The 15,287-nt window shown below is 43.9% G+C and overlaps 1 protein-coding gene across 4 annotated transcripts in view; it reads left to right on the forward strand.

Moving 5' to 3' along the window:
- Positions 1-13,993, forward strand: part of USP4 (ubiquitin specific peptidase 4) — a 46,866-nt gene extending 32,873 nt beyond the window's left edge. For 2 of the 4 annotated variants that reach the window (XM_075713578.1, XM_075713580.1), the window contains 9 exons: positions 4,861-5,052; positions 5,610-5,698; positions 6,670-6,885; positions 6,962-7,032; positions 7,659-7,774; positions 8,686-8,835; positions 9,567-9,670; positions 11,185-11,273; positions 11,396-13,993. In XM_075713578.1, the coding sequence (XP_075569693.1) occupies positions 4,861-5,052; positions 5,610-5,698; positions 6,670-6,885; positions 6,962-7,032; positions 7,659-7,774; positions 8,686-8,835; positions 9,567-9,670; positions 11,185-11,273; positions 11,396-11,497 (1,129 nt within the window). In that variant the 3' untranslated portion in view covers positions 11,498-13,993. Of the gene's footprint in view, positions 1-4,860; positions 5,053-5,609; positions 5,699-6,669; positions 6,886-6,961; positions 7,033-7,658; positions 7,775-8,685; positions 8,836-9,566; positions 9,671-9,807; positions 9,906-9,985; positions 10,234-11,184; positions 11,274-11,395 lie in introns of those variants that run through there. The other 2 variants (XR_012831182.1, XM_075713579.1) reach the window with 2 other exon arrangements.
- Positions 13,994-15,287: the final 1,294 nt, after the last annotated feature.

The raw sequence follows: 15,287 nt of genomic DNA on the forward strand, positions 1-15,287 counted from the left end.
CACTAGCCAGCTAGCAACATGTCTCAATTAAAAATTCAAGGAAGAAATCTAATACTGTAGAAGATCTGTGCCCCAGTAGGGATGCGATTTAAAAAAAAAAAGTCAGTACTTTTGTACTGTTGTCTTGCTTTTGACACCAATGTCTGTTAAGTCTCAACTTTCAATTTAGGCCTCTGTATTGGTTGGTTACTGAGCAGAATATCAATTACTATGAAATGCTTCAGTTGTAAATGTCACTGAGCAGGAACTCGCACACCACATTGCAGCAGGAATAGCGTAGCTGGAATGTGCTTTATGGTTTTTCTTGTATTTGCTTGACAGAGGATGTGGTCTGCAGGCACAGATACTGTAGTCCAGACAGTACTGCTGATGAACATTTGTGAAATATGCAATACATGGGATGTATACAATATTGAGCTTGCACCTTTCACGTGATTTCAGTGGTTGGAAAAGCTGTATTTTTTTCCTGTTTTCACTGAGGGAAGACATGTTCAGCTTTCTGTGATTTGCAGGGCACCTTGGATATCTTGAGACATGAATTTTCATGTCCCACTGAAGTGGTGGGAGATGCTGAATCTTGGAGGAGGGTGTGTGAATTGGACTCCATTTGGAATTTAAGCTGAATGGACAGTAAAAAGAAAAAAAAAAAATCTGCCCTGCATGGCTAAGATACATTTTCCCCTTTCAGCTGCTCAGTTTCTGGCACATCGATTCTTGTGGTGTTACCTTACCTGTTGTGCTCTCTGACAGTAAAACTTCAAAAAGAAGAAATGCAAATATTACTGGGCTTCTGAATATCTAAGTGACTTTCAGTAACTCTCAGATGCATCCCAAAATGAACCTGGCTCCATTTACACAAAAGGACAAAACTATACATTTTTCTTCTCCAGGTCCCCTGAAAGGGGAGGAGAATTTGGGTCTAGAATTCTCCAAGCCCGTTCTTTCACGAGGCTTTGCACTCATCTCTCTCATCATGACAGGCTTGGAAATGTAGCATAGTCCTGATGAAAGAAGTGTTAATATTTAGCATCAGAGAACAGGTGAGATGCAGAAATACAGGGGCTTGATATAAGACTGGAAGCAAGATCACTGGCACAATGTGTTACAGGCAGTGCAGCCGAAGAACGGTGGGACTAGCCTGCTTCTCACAGCATTGTAAATGTTTCTCTTGAGGCATGTTGTTCCTGTGAAAGGACAGGGAGATCTGAGGCAAATGATCAGAAAGTCACTTATGTAAAGGTGGTCTGCAAATCAATTTGACGATGTTAGTTCAGTGTTTGTGCTGAATGCTCTCATTCTCCAGGCTAAGCAGAGGACAGCATTCAGCACATAACCGAAATGCTTACTATTTCTTTTTCTTAGGTTCTGTGAAGTCCAGCCCCGCTAGGACCTCCGGCTCCCGCTCCAATGTAACACCCACGCATGCACCATGCTGGTGATATCACATCACCCAGGGATCCTGCTGGAGCTTGGAGCCGGCCTACAAGGGGTCAGGTAAGTACCATGTGAAAACAAACTCCACAGCCCATTTCAAGGGTATCACTCGTAATATTTCTTCTTAGTTCTTAAAGCCTAAGAAGAAAAATATCTTGATGGATAAACTAGACACCCCTGTTCTCTTAGCCTGGCTAATGGGGCATATAATATAATATGCATTGTTTACGTTGATAAAAGTTTCACAAATTGATTTGCAGGTCACCTTTAATGTATAAAAGTGTGCATATTTAAATAAGGAACGTTTAGTTTGCCATACATACTGTGTTTTCTGCCTTTTCTTACAACATGCTGTGTATTATGTTTAGATGAGTTTGTGGTCTTGAAAAACCATGACTGGCTGCAGAAATGTCAGGTTTGTTAACATGACTGAGGGTACAACAATTATTGAACTGAGAGAGTTAGGTCAGCAAACGAGCTAGTCCAGTAGTTTTTATGAAATGTTTGCGATGTGTGAGATTGAGTAGCAGACCGATCTAGGGAGTTTGTTCTCACTTGCTGAAACTGGTGTTTTCTTGTTTGAAATGACAGTTTGCATCCTTTCCAAAATGAGCTTGTATTTTTTTAAGCTTTGTAAAGATCTTGTTGGTTGAATTCCCTCATTCTTTTTAATCTTGCTCCTCTGTAAGACTGGCAAAATCCTGTGACTAACTTCTACAGGGCAAACTACCTGTTGTCTGAAAAAGTTACATTTGCAGTTTCTTACCTCCTAGTTTACTTTATGTGTTCTGGTATTATGAAGGAAAGTAAACAGACTTTGGAGTATTTCCACTTCCTAGAAGAGATCAGAACATGTGCAGCATTTTCACCCAGTTTTTTTCCAGTCCTCTGTTCATTCTTATTGTCAACTTTTGAAGCTATTGTAATTTCACAGCAACATCTCTGGGTTGGTGTGTAGTAGTAACCCTGTTCAGACAGATCTGTGTGGCAGCTTCTGCAATGGTGGTTTTTCTACCCGTCTCTGTTCTTACACAAAATATACTTCTTTTCTTGATTGTTGCTATAGACTGACTTGTGGTCCACATAGTGTTTTCCATCTGGAATTAATATCATAGATCTCAGCACTTGAGAGGGAATGTTTAAATAACATACAACACATATATTAGCCTGGCATTTAGCTCGGAATATTTTTTGCTTTCAGTGCCCTTTCACGTAGCTCTGCTTTGTCTTTCTGTAGCTTTTCATGCTCCTGTGCACTTGCTTAACTTTAGTTTGCAAAGCAATGAAAGTTACCTACTTCATTGCTGGCTGCCTTCTTTCTGAATTATAACCACAGACCTGAAGCTTTCATAATGCTGATGAAGACTGCTCAAGTCCTACCCTATTGCTTAGCAGTTCTTAGACACTTTTCAGAGTTGTCATGAATTATAAAGGCAACCAGCCGATATCTAGCAGTGTGGTAGCAGCTGAACTAATGACTCTGACTTCTAAACCAGTGTTGTATAGTCTGGTGTAGCATCATCTTAATGTTTTATTATTTCAATTAAGCTGTAAGATACAGAATTACAGTGTATTGTCCAGTAATTCCCAGTGTCAGCTATATAGCCTCCCTTAAACTACATAAAGTATTTTATCTTAGATTTTTTTTTTTTTTTTAGAAGGGATGGCTGTTGCTCAAGAGATTCGGAAAATGACGATCCTGATTCTGATATGTCTGCCTCTAATACTAGTATGTAAAAGCTGTTCTGAGGTGGAATGGGTAGAGGGGCACTTGAGTAATCAAACTTGTTATGTTTCAGTGAGAAGTGTGCGAGATGCTCTTTTGCAGAGTGTTATAGGGGTACAGCATGCTGGCTGTTTGTGATGGGTGACACCTGCATATGGGTAATACTTAGCTTTTTCTTTCTGTCCCATCTGTTCCGTCGCATGGGCAGGGCTTTATTCAGATGCATGAGGGTGGATTATAAATGGGGGATGCATTAATTGCTGCTTGCAGAGCACAGTGTAGGTGGTGTGAGAGGCCGTCACAAGAATGTCAAGGAACGTGTGCATGTTGTGTACTGATCTGTTTTATAGGAGTCCAGCTAAGGATCTCATAGGACCTGGAGTTAATTGTAGATGATCTTCTGGGACTGAGTATGGTCTTCTGTTATTTAAACAGTGCTAAGTAAAAGAATTCATCTCTTTGTGGTGCTGTTTCTCAGGAAACTTCAGAAGGTGTGAACTGTATCCAGTGTTGCCATCCAGCTGAATAATATTGACAGTATAGAAAACCTCAGCAGCCATTTGTGTTGAATTGTCTTGTGCTGACTCTGATCTCTAATGCACTTGGTGGGCTGGGCTGGGACTCCCTGGAAGGATATTTTTCTTCGTGTACTCTGCTGACTCAGTGCAGGCCCCAAGCTGGGATCCCTTTTTGTTTAAGTAGGATGGAGCAGAACTACAACTCTGAAATTTGTTCTCCTCCCTGCTCTACAAAGGGATTTTGAACACAGGAATAAAAAAAAATGTTTCTTGGCCCTTGAGAGAAGGGAAGTACCTTGTCTAATGTAAGAGAGCTGTTAAGAGTTGATACATTCAGATATGTGAGTGTGGTCTTGGTTGTTATGTGTAGTGACATCTTTCATGAAATCTTTTTCTCTTTCAGTTTTAAGATAAGTCTGGGACAGGTAACTCACCAAATTAAAGAGCAGTGTGACTTGGCATTCCTGAAAATGAATTTTTTGTAATGAATAGTCCTGAAGTGAACAATGTGATAGTGTTGGACCACATGGTTTCTTTCGACTCTGACATCTGCAAATATCTCATTTGCTGTTTCGCCCAGTAGCACAAGCTGTGTCTCAGTCTCCTCACTGTTCTCCAGAGCTGTTTGTTTTCTTCCAGAATGTTTTTCTTGTGTGTTTACTGTCCTTGGATTTTTCTGTGAAGCAGATGTGTCCAAACTCCTGGTTTTCTGAAACGTTGGCTGCTCAGTGATGTGAGCTTAGGCCGTTAACTGTATGAGGGGCTGGGAGAATGCAAGACCCAAGGCATCAAGAGGGTTTCTTTCTACAGAGGGGGGAAAAAAACACCATCTGAGGGATTTCAGTCTGCATTTAGTATTTTTCACTGACACCGTGATCTGGTTGAGGCAACATGTAGCTGTCAGGGTAATGCCTTGAGAGGTGAGTAGCAATACAGATGTGAGTTAGGAATAAAGGTAGAGGGAAGGTGGCAGTCAAGTCAGTGGTAGGTATGTATCCTGTGCCATTGTGAGCTATGGGAAGTGTTCAGTAAACTGCTGTGTAGCATGAAGACAGAGTACAACCCTTTCTGTCCTCAGGAGGACCTGGTGGAGAGGCTTGTTGGACTGAGTTCATATTGGTTCTACCTGCTGTGCTTCTTGGCAGTGGAAGTAACCTGTGGAAATACCTGTCTTTCAAACAGATACGAAGTTTGCAAGCCAAGTGAGGATGGCTCGGAGTATGTTACTCTCTCTGTTTACTTTCGGGAAAAGACAGTGAGGCAATCCAGCAGTACTTCAGGGACCATACTCTTTGGTCAGCCACTATTAATATCTGTGCCGAAACACAAGCTCACTGTGGATCACTTGTACAGTGTGGTTTTGGAGCAGATCAGGTAAGTCATGTCTGTACCTTTGAATCCTATGCAAAGGTCTCGTGGTCACTTATTCAATTACACTGTAATAGGATTATTGCATTCTTGATAATGGGAAGAATTTTCCTTGATTTGTGTGTGCCATATAAACCAGGATTTGCATTGCATTAATGTCTGGAGGTCCCAGGAACGTTTCGAGGTCCTGGTTTTTTTGGGGTCTGTAAGATGTTGCTGGTGGTGGTCACAAAGGAAGCTATCTGCTTGGTGTTGCACAATGGATCTGGAGCAGAACTCAGGCCATGTTTCCAGAGCTCTCAGATGGGGCCACCATAACTTATTTTTGCCTCTTCCATCTAGTGCCAGTAAAACTTGGAACAAGCAGTGAAAACAGAGACTTACTGAATTATTGTTGTTTGACTCATTCTGAGAGCTCTTGGCCTGTAAATGGTGCTGTACAGGATTGGGTTCTGGTTTGCTGAGGGGGATTGGACAGCAAGAACTGATGATGGAGAGGGGTGCTGTTGTGCTGATGTACAGCTTTGGTATGATTGTGCTATAAACGTATTCCCTCTCTTTAGCCGCTATGTGAAACTCCCTTTGGCGGAAGACTACTCTACACCCTGCCCAGACAAAGGAACCTGCAATGGCTCCAATGGTGTGGTTGAAGGTAAAGTCCTTTCAAAATTGGCTGGAAGCTTTTCAGCACTTAAAGCTTTTTATTAGCATTTGGTTTATGCTGTGTGTATTTGGCTTAAGCTCCAGCAGATCGTTTTATTCATGATGATTAAACCATGCTGTTGCATAGGACTTCTGCATGGTATGGTGAGAATTCTTGTAGACCATTTTCCTTCCAAGGGAGATCAGATGTGTGTAAGCAGCAGAACAAGGTGGTGTGCAGTCATCTTGACCAATGTTAGGGAAGTCTTTGCTTCCCTATTAGGTGTTCAGGTGCCTCCCTCCAGAGGCAACTCCTTTCCTAATATGCCCTTTGGTGATGAAAACTGGCCTGTTAGGTCACAAAGACAAGTTCTGGAGAAATAAGTGGAGATGGTATTTCCTATTCATGGACCTAGAATCACAAGGTCTCATTCCTAGGTTAGATGCTTACAAGGAAGCTTTTAACACTGATGGCAAATGCATGTTTCCCTTTCCTGTTTGAAACGATTGACTTGCGCTGCTGTGAGAGTAATAACTGGAACAAGTTAAATGGGAAATTTTACATGGGGGAAAAAAATTTGCCAATTTTTCCCCAAAGAATGGAAATAACTTTCCTGGAGACTTAGATGTTCCCTTCTGTAAAGACACCCAATTGCAACCTTGCTGATTCTCACTTAGGATGTTTATTAGGGTGTGCTATCAGAAGGCATGATTGTTAACCTACTGTGAACTGAGCACTCTCCATGTCTGATACTAGGATATAAAACCCAGTGTATTACCTGGCATCTGCTAAAGGCAAAAATACAACTTCAGATGTGGTGGTTAGCAAGCACAGATTTCTTCTTCTGTGTGTCTTTTCATTACTTTCTGAGTAATCGGTGTGTGTTGTAACACGCTCATGCAAACAGCTGTCAATGTGAGGTGTCAGCCTAAAATTTCATCGAAGCTCTTTAATATTGTGCTTGTTTTAAATTTTGCCAGGTGACATTGAAGAAATGGAGCATCAGGATGGTGGACAGGAAGGCAAGGAAAAGCTGGCAGAAGTTGATCCCTGCCACTCTGAGGGTTGTATGCAGATTGAGTCAGCAAGAGACCTGCAGCCTTGCAAGAAGCAGCATTTCACTTTTAGCCTCGTGAATTCCTCTGGGACCTCTGAGATAAACTCCATTGTAGAAGGAAAAATCCTAAAACTGAATGGTAATTATTGTCTTGCTATCTCTTTTTTCTTCCTTCTCCTCACATCTTTGCAATAAATGTTTCTTCTTTTTTGTAGCTTTTTCTGCGCTTGCTCTTGACTGGGACTCTGATACACGGAGGCTACTCTTTGATGAACAGGAGGCACAGGTTGTAGTATGCTCTTTTCATAAATAATCTACATGTAAACTTGCATGGTACTTAAAAGATTACAGTAAATTGTGAAATGTAGGTGTAGCTCCCTTCATAAAACTTGGAGTCACCAGCATAAGATATGTTTACTTAAAATCTTCTAGTGGTAAGGTCTATAGACCTATAATTGGTGATCTGTTTCCAGTCTGTTCTGAAAAGCAGACATTTTCATTTCAAAGCTAAGTAATCTAGTTCATAGTCCACTCAACAAACAAAACAAACCCCCAAAACTCAAGAGAAACCTGAAACCAAATCCATAGAGAAACCTGAAACCAAATCCATAGACCCTAGTAGAAAGCTCAGTATTCTTTCTGTGAGAGTTCTGCTGCATCGTGTTTTGTAACAGAATAACCTGTTGTTACTCTTGCAAAAAACCCAAACCCCACCAACTTTGAAGTAAGGACATACTATGTTTTCTCTTATGGACTGTGACACAAGAAAGAAGTGGCTGGAAGCTTGAGATGATTGGGGGGGGGCGGCAGGGCAGAAATAGGCAGCATGGTGAAGGTGAGCATGTTCCTTTTTGTGATGTCAAGGATTAAAGACTACATGGAATTGAATAAAGCATGCATTTCTTTCACTAGGCATTTGAAAAACATGGCAGTATGTTACAACCACAGAAGAAGAAGGCCGTGGTAGCCCTCAGAGACTGCATAGAGCTCTTCACTACTATGGAAACACTTGGTGAACATGACCCGTGGTAAGAGCCTCTGTCTACCTGCCGTGTTTATCGTAAAATGCCATAACTATTTCAGTTCACATTATTTGTCATGGGATGCTGATAATTTCCCAGGTCTGTCCTTTTGTCTTCATGTGTGAGAAGTGTATCAGTTCTGTGTTAAGTTATTGACTCAATAGGCTGCAGACGTGGGTTAATAAAAAGTATTTGTTTCGTGCCTTTATTTAAAAAAAAAAAAAAAAAAAAAGGCAGTGGGCATGTAGCTTCCAAAGATCAGGCTATTTTTAATTCCCCAGCATACATCTGTCTTCCAGATAGTGTCAGAGGAAGCAGTTGTGGTAATAAAGAGTGAAAGTATATGGCTACCTTAAACTTTAGTCCTGTATTATTTCTGGCTTGAACCAGTCCTGACCTGCTCCTAACTCTACCAGAAATCCCTAATCCAGAGGGGCTAGGTACGGCAGGTCCTAAGTGACCAAAATGTGATTGCTGTGTGTGCAGATCATCTTCGGAGGTTGTTTTCTAGCTGTGTAAGAAAGTAACTTATAGCATATAGGTGATTGTTTATTATTTGTTTCCAATTACATGCTACAGATGTGTTTGCAACTGTTACCTGTTTGAGCTGCATCAGGAGATAATAAAGAAGTAATTGAACTGTTAAACCTTTTTTTTTTCTTAATTTACAGAAGAAAAAATAATCTTTGTACAGTGCTCAGTTAACACACTTGCCATAGGACATTTTGCCTGTAAAGTGAAAGCAAGTTGCAGTTTGGAAACCTCTGAGGAAGTGTGTTCACCTGCGTATTCCACGGCCAAAATGCCTTCTATAAGTCAGGGACTGTACTGCGCTATTGAGGTGCCTTTTAATGGAAGGCCAGAAGCTTTTCTTTTAACATAGTCATTCATTTCCTTGTTTGTTACTCCTTCCTCAGGTACTGCCCTAACTGTAAGAAGCATCAACAGGCCACTAAGAAGTTTGACTTGTGGTCTTTGCCCAGGATTTTGGTAGTGCATTTAAAACGCTTCTCATACAGCAGATACTGGAGGGATAAACTTGACACTGTTGTGGAATTCCCTATCAGGTAGGATTCTTCCCTCAAGCTCAGAAGAGCTTGAAGAAGCTGGTCAAGAGAAATCTACTTCTGATGTTACTGTTGGGTGGGCTTGTTATTAAAGCTGTAACTGGAACAGCTCTGTCTTCTGGGTTTGAACTGCAAGATGACAGGCATGAGTTGAGTTGTGGGGTTTTTTTTGGGGGGGGGGGGGGGGGGGTGTTGTTAATCTTAACCTTAATCAGTTCTACGCATCTCAAAGAACACTAGTTACTAGGAGGTACTGTTTCTTCTGAAACTAGGTTAAAACCATGTGATTCTGCTGAACCAGGATAACTTCTACAGAGAATTTAGCAAATTTGTTGGGCAGAGCTGCACTTATAGTACTGAGGATTGCACAAGTACATGAAAGCCTGCCTTATCCCTCTGCTTCTGCTTGTCAGCACTCTGCTGCAGGATGAAGTGTATTCCTTACTACTCCTATCTCACTTTTCATGCCTACGTGGGGACACCCTGACCTGTCTTTTATTCAGCACCTCCTTCTAAATCTTTTGGCAGCACTTTATGTGTTTACCAGGACCTGCCCTGTGCGGGTGGGGTAACATGTCTGGTCTTCACACTAACAACATCTGGCCGTTGAGTAGCCGAGTGCAGCACTTCTCCACCGGTGCTGCCTGCCTGCAGAGTTTCACTGGTGTCATGCATCGCTTTCTGAAAAGTGCTGATTACTGGTGTACTGATACTTTTGGGTTTCCTTCCAGGGGTTTAAACATGTCCGAGTTTGTCTGCGACCCAAGAGCAGGCTCATATGTGTATGACCTCATTGCAGTTTCTAATCACTATGGAGCCATGGGAGTAGGCCACTGTGAGTAACTGCTTCTCTGTCCTTTGTATGCAAGCAAATATAGGCAGAGGGGTCATGGGAGGGCTCTGTGTGTTGGAGACATGCAGCAGCCCTCACCAAGGGTGTCTATACAAAACTTACCTGTGTTCTGTATGCAGGTGAATATCATATCCTTCCTATTAGGATTTGCGGAGCAGTTAGCCAGTTTGTGTAGTTTGCAGCTGCCTGAGGTCTGACTGATGCCTGTGGGACCTTGGTTAGTAATCATCTGAGCTGTGTGATGGTGTTCCCCAATTTATGAGCAGAGTCAAGATTTTTTTTTCAATGCTGAACAAGAAATTGTGGAAAGGAGCTTCTTACTGGAGAGTGCTGGGGAGAGTCTTCAGCGTAAGCTGTCACTTAGCTCCAAGACTCAGCTTCTTGCCTCGCAGCTGCTTGTCCAGTGTGGGTGCAGCATCACAGTTGCAGAGCAGATTGCCAGCAGTTGAGCCAGCCAAACAAGAGTGTGCCTGATTCTCTCAGTGATGGTGAATCAAGGTCTGATGAGCAGCAGTTGCCTGTAGGCCAGGAAGACAGAGCAGAAGGTATACCTTGTCATGATGCCATGATTTTCTTTCATTTTCCTTTGTTCCAGACTTTCTAAAACAAACCACAAACAAATGTGTGTTTCTCAGGACCTCTTGGTTGCACAACTGGCACTAGCTTGCAGTAGAATGTCTCCACCTTTGCACTGACAAGGGCTCACATAGCAGGGAAAATGTCATGCCATCAGGATTAAAAAACCCTTTGTTATATATGACAAGTCTGGTACATGACAAGTGTGTATTTTCTGTCACCGGTTTTGTTGCAGCATAGATGAAATACATCTGTAGGTGGAGATACCTGTATCAGGTGTATGTGCAGATCCATGCTGTAGGTGATACTTCTAGAACCACCCAGTAGCATTTTACTGTGAAAGGATGGTGAACTCCCATTTGGCAGTGTGTGTGCTTAACTTGTAGCGTGCGTCACTGTAGGATAGCATTAGCTGAAGGAGAATATGTTTTGAGATTAGACATCATAGTCACACAAGTCTTGGCTGGAAGAGACTTTTCAGGATGTTAGTCCAGCTTCTTTCTTGAGTGAGGATTCTTGCAAGCACTAGATCAGATTCATCATCAACAGAAAACTCTTCTTTCATGTGAAAAATGTGAAAATGCAGAGTCTTAAGCTGTGTGTTTGGGAAAGCTCTGGCTCGAGGGGAGGTGACCGAAACACTGTGATTTTTTTTCCTAAGTTTCTTTGCCCTATATCTCAGCTATCAGGGGTAAGTCTGGTGTGTGGGACATGGTTCTAGACTAGCTGGACCAGCTAGCATGTTCTGGAAGCTGTGTATATTGGTGAACTAGGTTTGGGGTAGTTCATGTCAAAGCTAGCTCCTGGCCTCGCGTGCACCCTCAGTTTGAGTCTTGAGCATCGCTGGTGCAGCGCATCTGGCGTGGCGTTGCCTGCTGGTCTTCCTTGGAGTACTGAGCTGCAGTTTCTTCTCCTGACAGACACTGCCTACGCAAAGAACAAAGTGAATGACAAGTGGTACTACTTTGATGACAGCAGTGTATCGGTGGCTTCAGAAGACCAAATAGTGGTGAGTATTTGGCCTGAGGCTAATCTGAGTTTGCGCTGAAAGTGTGGTTCCCTGCTTTGGGCATTACATTTCCAGCCAAGCTGCATGGATTGTTTCAGAAGGTTTTCTTCTTTGTTTGGTAGACAAAAGCTGCGTACGTGCTGTTTTATCAGCGCCGAAACAGTGAGGAACATACTGCCCCATCTCCTCCCCAAGAAGAGTGTGACGGCATGGATACCAACTAAACATCACCTCCAGCACTTGGCCACCGTGTTAGCGGTTGCTCTTCTAAAGCCATGCCTGAGGCGTCTGAAAATTTTTCTTCCTTCTGTAGGAGTTAAGCAGAAAAACTAGCACTGCAAGATTCAGTGCTGAGGGTTGCAGAATAGCACTGGAGAGCCAGGAATAGGTGTTGACACTTGGGTGTTTTAGAAGCCAAAAATAATATATATTGGAGCTTCAATAAAGTTCTTTTTAAAATCTGGCTGAGCTGTGTGGCTAGAGGCAGGGGTCGGGGCTGAGCTGGGCTGGGGCTGTGCGTCTTGGCCGGAGGGTTGTAGCTGGGGCCAGGAGAGTACAGCCTGAGCTGGAGGCCAGGTCACAGCTGAGCCTTGTGGGGCCCTTGGAGGAGTACGGTGGGTATGATTCTGTGAATCAGCTTGGGGGCTTCCTGCCAACGCTCTGGTGTTGCTGTTGGGCCCTGCCTGTGTCAGGGAGGCGTTCTGCACCCTTTCTGGAAGCTCAGTTCAAATCTTTGTACATCTGGCCTGTCTGTTGTGGTGTCTGCCATTGTACCTTGGTTCCCTTGCTAAGCAGCAAATGTTTTTCTTATGTCTTTTCACTGATGCATTTGAGGCTCTTCTGGGCAGTTTTGACTCAGCCTTTTTCATGTGAATGCTGAATCCCGTAACATAGGGAACTCCACCATATCATACCTGCCTATGGTATGGCATGTGTGCAGGCTGATCCACACAGCGATGCAGGATACAGCTGTTCTGGCTCCCATTCCTCTGCAGAGAAAATATAATCCATAAGGTTGGTGATTTCTTGTCCTCTCCATCCATCTCCTACACCCCTCACTTCCAGGCTGCTCTGTAAGCACTTTTCTGCCTCCACCATTTCTTGCATGGTTTGTGCAGTGGCAGCATTTTTATCCCTTTTTGCTCATTTATGTGACTCCTTGGAGCTTTTTCTCCAGCAAAGCTCACCACTGTGTCCCCAGAGCTGTCACCTGTAAGGATGATAGCCCAATACAATGGAGTGTGACTTTTCAGCCTTTTCTCTTGCAACGTGGTTTTTTTTTCTGACTGCTCTTTCAGCCTTTCTCTTCCTCCCTTGAGTGCTGCCCTTTAGATCCACCACTCCATCATCTGCTGCGAGGCTGCAGGTGTGACAGTCCTGTCCAAGGTATCTCTCTGCCTTAGCTGTTCAATAGTCCTGCTCCATCCTTTTGGCACAACTGGCAAATGCTCTTCCCTCTGTCCTCCTTTACTGTCTGTTAACTTGCAGGACTCAAGTCTGGCTTTCTTCTTGAATGAGGACTCCTGTGAGCACTGGATCAGGTCAGTCCTCAGTGGAGAACTGGTCTTCCGTGTGAAAAATGGGAAAAATCTAGAGCCTTGGTCTGTGTTTTTTAGGGAAAGATCTAGCTCAAGGTGATGAACCAAACAGGAGGGTTTTTCCTTCTTGGAGCCAAGTGCATTGGCAGAACAAAAGACTAAGACAAGCTACTTCCCTGCTTCCTCCCTTGCCCCCCCGAAATGCATGCTTGCAGCCACTTGGTCCTCTGTGCGCAGTCCCTGTGGCTCCATTGCTGACCATAACCTTCTCTGATGGTCAGCCTAACAGCGGTCATCCATTTTACTCCAAATATGCCAGCTCAGCTCCCTTTCCGCAGCTCTCGGCGACAAGCTCCATAGGAAATTCTTGTGCGCCCATCCCTGCACCTCTGCTGTGCTGCAGCCGAGCAAAAGCCCAGCCAGCTGCTCGCTTTGCTCTCCTGCTCTGAGCAGTGGGAAGGGAGGGCAGCACATTGCAGCCCCTCAGCCAGGGCACAGGAAGGCGACAGAGAGGAGCAGGGAGGGTCACCTCTAGCTGGCACGCTAGTGTTGTGATCCTCTTCTGCGGAATTTTGCTTTTAAAGCATTCACATTTGAATTTTGAGATCAGAATTGCTTAATGGCTTCTGCTGTTCTGGTTTTGGGGTTGTTTGGGACTTTTACAACTCTCCATATTATATTTCTGTTTTTTTTCCTTGTTACTGAGGGGAGCATCCAAAAACCAATTTTTAAGCTGTAGCACTGCACTGAATTACTCTGATCAGCATTTTTTTGTTTGTTTTACCCTGAAAGAAAATCGTGTGGGCATTCCAAAATGGGGAAGAGAGGAAAGGGAGTAAAAAACCTTTTTAAAAGAAAAAACAATCTGAAATAGTGTTTGTTCTCCTCCTCGCCTTCCTATCTGCGCCAACGCTGAGAAACACATTAGTGGGGCTAAATCTCCGATGCTCAGATGCTGAACAGACTCTGTTGTACTGCAGAAAAAGTGGCCCAGCTCTTACTTTCTCTGCCTCTGAGCTGGTGGGCTTCGGCTGGTGTGTGTGTGTGCTGTAATACCAGGCCTGTTTTTTAGACTAGCACTTTGTAAGTGGCTGGCTCTATTGTACAAAGAGGAAAATTAAAGAGTGGTTTGCACTGAAACTGGGTTTTGTTGTATTTTCAGTTTTCATTATGTGACCTGAGACTGCTGGTTGTGGGGATGCCTGGTGCTCCAGGAGCTCTTGCAGCTGGGGAGGGCAAGTCCTGTGGAGCCAACCCTTGCTCTATTTGGGAGAAAAGCAGCCATTGCCTGCACCGCTCTGCAGATCTGAGCATTTGTGCTTGCTCCAGGGTTGCCTTTTCGTGCCTGCGGCGCTGGTTGCTGGCATCTGGTGCTGTAGCAAAGCCCGTCCTTGCCTTTCTGTGGCACTGGGCAACCTCAGCTATGGCTTCCTCAGTATTCCTCTTCCTCTGTGGATCTCGGGGGTTCCTGGCTTTCCTTCTGTCCATTTTCTCTAGGGGTATCAGGGCTGCTTGTGGTTGTACCACTGAAATTGTTGTCCTGTAGTCACTGCAATTTCCTGCTCAAGGCAACCTGAACATGTATATGAGAGCAGGCTGGGACAGACAGAGGAAGTTAAATTCAACAGGCTTGTGTACATTTAGCCTTAGTGTGCATTCAGGGAATATGGAGGATTGTCAAAATCTTGCAGGTCAAGGTGGGCTGTGAAGCCCCAGTAAGAAGGTTTGTAGTCTTTATGTCATGATTACAGTGTAATAGTGGAGGAGCTTGGTCTTAGCTGGAGCCTCAGAGAGGGTTAGAGGAGCCTTAATGTAGAACAGCAGATGGTGAGCTTCGCTGTGAAATGCTGACCTCCAAAGCGTGGCATGAAACCCATCATGGGAAGAAGGGAAAGGAAAGCAGCAGCTTTTGGATGTGGAGGTGTTTGGGTATTCTGTGTCAGCCTGCAGGCTCACAGGAACGGCTTACAGAAGAATGCCAAGGGCATGAAGTGAAATGAAATTCCCTGTTGCAAAAGGGAGGGAAAAATAACCTGAAACACAAATTATGCTGTCAGTGAAGCACTGTTACTACCATTCCAAAAAGGGGTCTCTGAGGCAGAAAAGAGCATCTCTGAGCTAAGGCTCCTGTTCAGAGGGGAGATGATTTTGGTAAGAACAGAAAACAGGCTCTGTCTCAGTCCTGGCTCAGCTTCTGCTTTGAAGAATGTGTGCAATTTCGCTCTGGGAAATAGGGCTCAGAACGGGGGGGGGCGGGGCGCAGAGACGGACCAAACCAGCCACAGAGTATGGAAGAGCTTCTGTTTAAGAAATGTTTCCCCAGGTTAGGACTCTTCTCCCTGGGGAAGAGCGATCTGAGGCGTTCCTGCTACAGGACAAGAAGCCAGGAACATTTGCTCCCTGTTCTCTACAGTGCAAGAAGATGGTCAGGCAGGAGGCTTAAAACAAGGTATTTATTTTCCCCACCTGGCATGTA

This window comes from Pelecanus crispus, chromosome 7 (genome assembly GCF_030463565.1).
Source record: "Pelecanus crispus isolate bPelCri1 chromosome 7, bPelCri1.pri, whole genome shotgun sequence".
In the NCBI taxonomy this organism is placed as follows: Eukaryota; Metazoa; Chordata; class Aves; order Pelecaniformes; family Pelecanidae; genus Pelecanus; species Pelecanus crispus.